General features: G+C 33.2%; 1 protein-coding gene across 1 annotated transcript; it reads right to left on the reverse strand.

Annotated features, from left to right (window-relative positions):
- Positions 1-204: 204 nt before the first annotated feature.
- On the reverse strand, positions 205-4,546 carry LOC102592821 (cytokinin riboside 5'-monophosphate phosphoribohydrolase LOG3). Its single transcript, XM_006354267.2, has 7 exons — positions 4,311-4,546; positions 3,657-3,754; positions 3,463-3,493; positions 2,608-2,707; positions 911-981; positions 668-811; positions 205-565 (listed from the first exon to the last, which is right to left on the reverse strand). Exons 1-7 carry the CDS (start codon positions 4,428-4,430, stop codon positions 473-475), a joined length of 657 nt encoding a protein of 218 aa, XP_006354329.1. The 5' UTR covers positions 4,431-4,546; the 3' UTR covers positions 205-472.
- Positions 4,547-6,386: the final 1,840 nt, after the last annotated feature.

Raw genomic sequence — 6,386 nt, forward strand, 5'->3', positions numbered from 1 at the left:
TGTTACAAGTCTTTCCCATTGTTGATGCAATTCTAGAATTCAACATTTACCTAACTTATGAACATTTTGGATTCAACAACCTGTTCCTATTGTTTATGTTTCTCCATAACAGGCGATGAGCTTAACGAGAAGGATGCTCGAAAACCAGGAATAAACCACAACTTTGGACAGAGGAACATATAATATTTCATAAAGAACAAGAAATACAAGAGCAAAAAGTAAAGCTTGGTAAGTTAACATTAAAAGGGAAGTTCATATGCATCTTAGTACTTACATCTTATAGTAGTAAATAAGGACATTTCCTTGTGAAGGGACTAGGGACATATGCTGTTTGTCATTTCTAGTTTGATTTACAAAAAAAAGGTATCCCTCCACACAACAAAAATTAAGAATTTCATTCATGTTAGCTTCTTCCAGTTTGGTATTTTCAATTCCTAATGCACATTTCTATGCTTGCAAATCCCTTTTGTTTTCACCGCGCAATTTCTTGAACTTGAGGGTAGCCAAGCTGCTCTGTCTCCCAGTTCAACTTCGAAGCAACACTTTCGTGGCAAGGAACATATTCCTGCAATTGCAAGAAAGAAAAAAATAGTTAGATAGAGAAGTTCAGGAGATAGAAAATTTTCATCAAGAATGACCATTGTGGTTGTCTCTTATAAGATGTTACCTCCAGTTTCTCGACCAGCTCCGTTGCTGTTGGTGCAGATACGATGATTTGGCGAGCATTGGGACTGATGAAGCCTTCCTCCACAGCTTTGTCAATAAATGACAATAATGAATTGTAATATCCATCCACATTCAGCAATCCTACCTGCAAAATTGTACAATGCATATAGCTTTTAAGTTCTGAATTTGTCAAGCTAGAAAGTAGACAAACAAAAAAGTTACACATATCATTATATATATATACCGGCTTATCGTGGATGCCAAGTTGCGCCCAGGTAATTACTTCAAGTAGCTCCTCAAGTGTGCCATAACCACCTGGATGCAATGAAAAGCTTATTCACTGTTTGAATTCCAAAACAATCTAATTACATGTAAATGCCAAACAACTTTGGTTGGTTAAATCAAATAGCAAAGAAGGTGAAATTCCAGTTAATACGTCCTCCGTTTCAATTTGTTTGTTGGTTTTGACTAGACACGAAGTTTAAGAATCATGAGGTCTTAAACATAAGTAGAAAGTACCAAAACACACATGTCATGTGGAAAGTTAGAATTAGAGAGTGGGGAAAGAGCCGTTCTTTTTAAATGGAATAAAAACAAAAAAAGACAAAAAAAATTGAAACGGAGGGAGTAATTATTTCCCACAACTTTCTCAAACTGACTCTGTTGCCTGAACAGTAGAGCCAGAAAACTAGCTGTGCCCAAGTATTTGGCATTTATTTTGGCCTCATCCTTCAGCAAATAGGATGGCTTGATCCTCTGCTAAGTTCTCAGGCTATATAATGTCACTGAAAAAAAAAAATTATTTACATGCAGCCAGAACAAGTATATGACTAGTTGAATATTTTGGACAATTAGAATTCCTTGAATAGAGTGAGCATGATGCCTTGTTAGGTACAGCAGCTAGTTGGCATTTACAATTTTGTGAAAGTGTGACAGTTTTCTCCTTTCTTCTCTCTCAGTGAGATGGAGGAAGATTCTTGCAGGAGGGCAGTGAACATTTAAGGAAAAAGAATAAATCACAGAACCAGTTTAGTAATATTTTAAGTAGTGAAAAAACAGGTCTTAATTTTCAGTGCAAGATGTTGATTGGTCAACAACTAGGGGGTTGAACTATATAGGCTTCTCTAATCATGAGTCTTTGGGGATTGTGAGAAACATCAAACCAAAGAACCTGTAATTCAACTGATTCTTTTTATCTTTTCATACAGTAGCTTTCAGGAATTCACATTCTTCTGTATTTCACTTTATCCTCTGCCTTATTGAATACTCTATAACATTTCATATAGCTCGGACTCTCCAAAAATGTCGACGGAGGTGTGTTGGATACACCGTAAGTGCCGCAAATTTATGGAGACTTCAAGCAACATTGTCCCTCATTTACCAAGAGGAAACAGTTCCTTAACCCATAAGCTTAAAATCTAGCTCCACCTCTTGGCAGAGCAAACCTATAACTTGTCTTGGGACTTATATCCATAGAAATCTTGAAAAATCTAAAAGTGATACTCTCTCCGTTTTAATTTGTTTGTCTTACTACTTTTGTCTTGTTTAAAAATGAATGTCTTTTTCTTTTTTGTCAACTCTTTAATTCTAATTTTCCGCGTGACATGTTTAAGCCACAAGATTAAAAAGTTTCTTTTACTTTGTTAAACTCCATGTTAAATCAAAATCATACGACAAACAAATTAAAACAAAGTCATTGAAAGAACTGATGCATATTAGATGTTACTTCTCTTAAAAGTTATTGTGGAAATGTGAGGAACACTAAGCTAAAATATGACTACAATAACTCACAAATGAACAAAGCAGACAAGATGTATGGTGAATTTATGCCCAAATTAGCAAACTAAAAGCACCTGATGTCCTTTTTATATAAGCATTTTGCCTGTGAATTTGAGTGCAAAGGGTGAAATTTAGACTTGCACTGATAGTGCTTATACCAACCTGGTAAGGCAATAAAAGCATCAGAGTGCCTAGCCATTTCTGCTTTCCTTTGATGCATACCTGCAACTGCCTTCACTTCCCCTACTGTTTCACCAGTTAACTGTGCAAAAAGGATAAAATATGAATTCATTTTTTTTTTGAACTTCTTGAAATATGTGCCCTTCTTCTTGGGAGAAATGAAGAAAAAAAAGGGGTGGTGGGGGTTAAAGGGTCAGAGAAGAAACAGGTTCTTGATGGAGTGTAGTGGCCTTATTAATGCACTGAAGCAATGATGAGCATTTCAGAAAGAGTTAAATCCACCCAAAACTCTTCATTTTGAAATAGTAGAAAAGTCACCAAACATATACACACAAACAAAACTAAACACTATATACATGTACATGTACACTAAGTTGCTCCGACTCTCCAAAATTGTTGCTGCAACTGTCGTGTAGGATAACTCCAAAAATGCACTACTTTTGAAGAGTCCGAGCAACATAGCATGTACAGATACTCACTAGCAGCCAAGAAAGAAAAATACAAGAACTAAACAGCAGCAACAGAGTGAATAAAGCATGCTACTCATAAAAGGGGAAATCAAACAAAAAGCCAGATGCCAAAGTACTATGGGGATATATGGATAAGGCCAATAAGGACCAAAGAAATAAACAGTTCCTTCAGAACCCCAGAAAGCAATTAGAAGAAAATGAAAGCACAAACATCAATATTTATGACAAAACTAGTGTTAACAAGAAACTAACTCAAAGTCTCAACTCATAAACACATGAGAATATACTATTGAAGGTTCTTATTTTTTAAGTAATATAATATAAATCAAGAAAGGCCTAAGACTTGTCAAGAAAACAACAGACATACCTCTCTAGGCATGAGTGTCTTGGGAATTACTCTGCAGCCAGACAATAACATGACAAAACATAGAGTAGGAGTTAGTGATAATTAAGAGGATTAACTAAATTCCTCATGTTAAAAAAGTACTAATATTTTATCATTAATTTAAGAGCAGAGTGATTAGAGCATATAAAGGTATCTTTTTCTTCTTTGTTTCTCACCCAATAACATGCCTACCACCATCATGAACAGCTTGTGAAACCAATCCCATTAGGCCTATACTACCTCCTCCATAGACCAAATCAATGTTCCTTGAGACCTTCAATATGAAGAAACAAGAAACTTTTAGTACATTCAAAATGGAAAATAACATGCCCCAAAAACCAAATATACTTGTTAAAGTAGTATATTTAATTAGCATATATCAAGATGATGATGAGGCATAAATGCAAGAGTTTGTACAATAAGGGGGTGGGGGGGAATAGATGCAAAACCTCTGTATATGAAAATAACAGGAAACATTGATTTTACGAAAATGTAAAGCAGATAACATGACTACATACACACACACTAACTACATAGATAGAAGAATTGCATGCAGGACTTTCTGTTGGAAAAAAACTCAAAGAAACATCACATTTTGCATGAAAAGATTTGGACCCAAATATCCTAAAATCCAAATACATTTTTACATACCAAGAGTGTACAAACACTGACCCCCAAATGAGCAAAAAGCAAAAAAAAAAAACATTTTACCCAAAAACCCAAAAAAAAAAGGTCAGAAACTACAACATCCTAGTATTCCAAGAAACCAAAGCTAAAAATCAAGAAAACAAAATGGGAAGTTCCATTTTTGACTTAAGAAAAAGAAATACCAATTCTTTTCCTAGCTCAATAGCAGCATCTTGATAGCTACTCTTCTTCCCTTGACTACTCCCACAAAACACACAAATCCTCTTGAATTTTGACACCATCACATCACTCCCCATCTCCATTTTTCTTAAAAAGTTCTCAACTTTTTTCTAGTACTAAACACTATTCCTTCAAAAAGACCCCCTTTTTTTCCCCTTCCCCTTGTAAAACAAAACTCAAAGTTACAAAGTTACAAACTTTTTAGCTCTATTCTTACAAATTACTCACTCTGAGAGAGCAATATATATAGAGGGCCAAAAGAGACCAATAGGGTCTTTCACATATATACGTGTGACATAGAATAATAATGAATAATACCTATACACCCTTTAGCTTGACCACACTAAAACAAAAATAACAAAAATTGCTAAATTATTAATTTTAAAAAAAAAAAAAAAAAACTCTCCATTGCTCAATACAATATGTGATTTTCTCTATACATGTATTGGGGGAGTATGGCACGTGACTATCACTTAGCACGCTTGTGCTTTGTGCTCTCTAGGCACGTGTGGACCACCTTAATTCATTTTTCTCGATTAATTTGAATTCATGTTCTCGTGTGGAGTCTAGGGGTGAAGTTACAATATTAGGTATGATTTTGGACGAATTCAGTAATTTTTATTTATTTGTAATAATATTAGGACTAAAACTAGCTATGGGGTGGAGATGGATATGAACTTTTAGTTATGTGAGCTATGGAGAAGCTGGTTTGGAGGTGAGTTAGATAAATATTAAATCTTGTATAAGTAATATCATGTTTGGTAGCTAGTTAGAAAGTAAACTATTCATGTACAAAATTAGTAAATTGTATTAGTTATTCAGGTTTCTAGATTATTTTATGCATAATAGAAGTTGAAAAAACTATATACGTGAATAACTAAACTCTCCATAATTAATACATGTTTAAAAAAAAGTAAAATGATAAACTCAATATAGCAATCATTATTTTCTTAATAGATGTGTCAAATCAAAAATTGAGAAGTAAATCAGGGAATAATAATTTCATTTGTAGAATTATTGGTAAGATAGCAATAGTTTGTACTTGGTGTTTTCTTACTTCCTTCTAGTTAGGGCCAAAGGGTCCATACCTTCTCTCCTCACCCATGATGTTCACTCCACAATCCACATCAACTTTTTCCAAATCCTTCTATCCATCTTTTTTAAAGGTTAGAATTTTATAGGTTTTTATAATAATTTAAGTTAATATATAGTAACTATAATAATTGAAGTTCATAAATAGTAATCATAATAATAAAATATATAAATATATAATTGTTTTGTTCATATATATAGAGTCTGAACAAAAGTTTGTTGAATTCATGTGAATCCACTAATATGTTGTTGATCCAATTTTATGTTTTAGATAATTTGTATTTGAAGGCTTTTTTTAATGTTTTCTATACGTATATTTGATATTCGTATTAGAGGTTCAACTAAATTCGAATTCGCAAATTACATAGCTCATACTTGAGGAGTACGCTTCCAACAAGATCATACTCGAACCCGGAATCTATATTTGAAATTATGGAGTATTTATTATGACACATTATGTTTATTTTCTTTGCATAAGTAGTTAAAAGAAGAAGGCAGAAATTTAGTGGGGACATTAAAATATAAGAACAATAGATTAATAAAATTAGCATAGTTACATAAAATGAAGGGTATCGATAGTCGAATATTCTTTATGGAGAATTTATGTTGTTTATATAATATTTTATTTATAAAATTTTGAACACTCTTAATGACTTTTTTTATGTGGATACCACTAATTAATGATACATAATTTTACATTTTCCTTATGAAAAATGGACTAATGACTTTTTTTAAAATGTTTTCTATTCGTATATAGAGGTACAACTAAATTTGAAATCGCAAATTACATAGCTCATACTTAAGGAGTATGCTCCCAATAAAATTTTTAGAGACTCGACCCCGAAATCTATATTTGAGATTATTGACACATTATGTTTATTTTCTTTGCATAAGTAGTCAAATGAAGAAGGTAGAAATTTAGGGGGGTAGGGGGGGGGGGGGCTGTT

The sequence above is a fragment of the Solanum tuberosum genome, unplaced genomic scaffold, assembly GCF_000226075.1.
Source record: "Solanum tuberosum cultivar DM 1-3 516 R44 unplaced genomic scaffold, SolTub_3.0 scf00177, whole genome shotgun sequence".
NCBI lineage: Eukaryota > Viridiplantae > Streptophyta > Magnoliopsida > Solanales > Solanaceae > Solanum > Solanum tuberosum.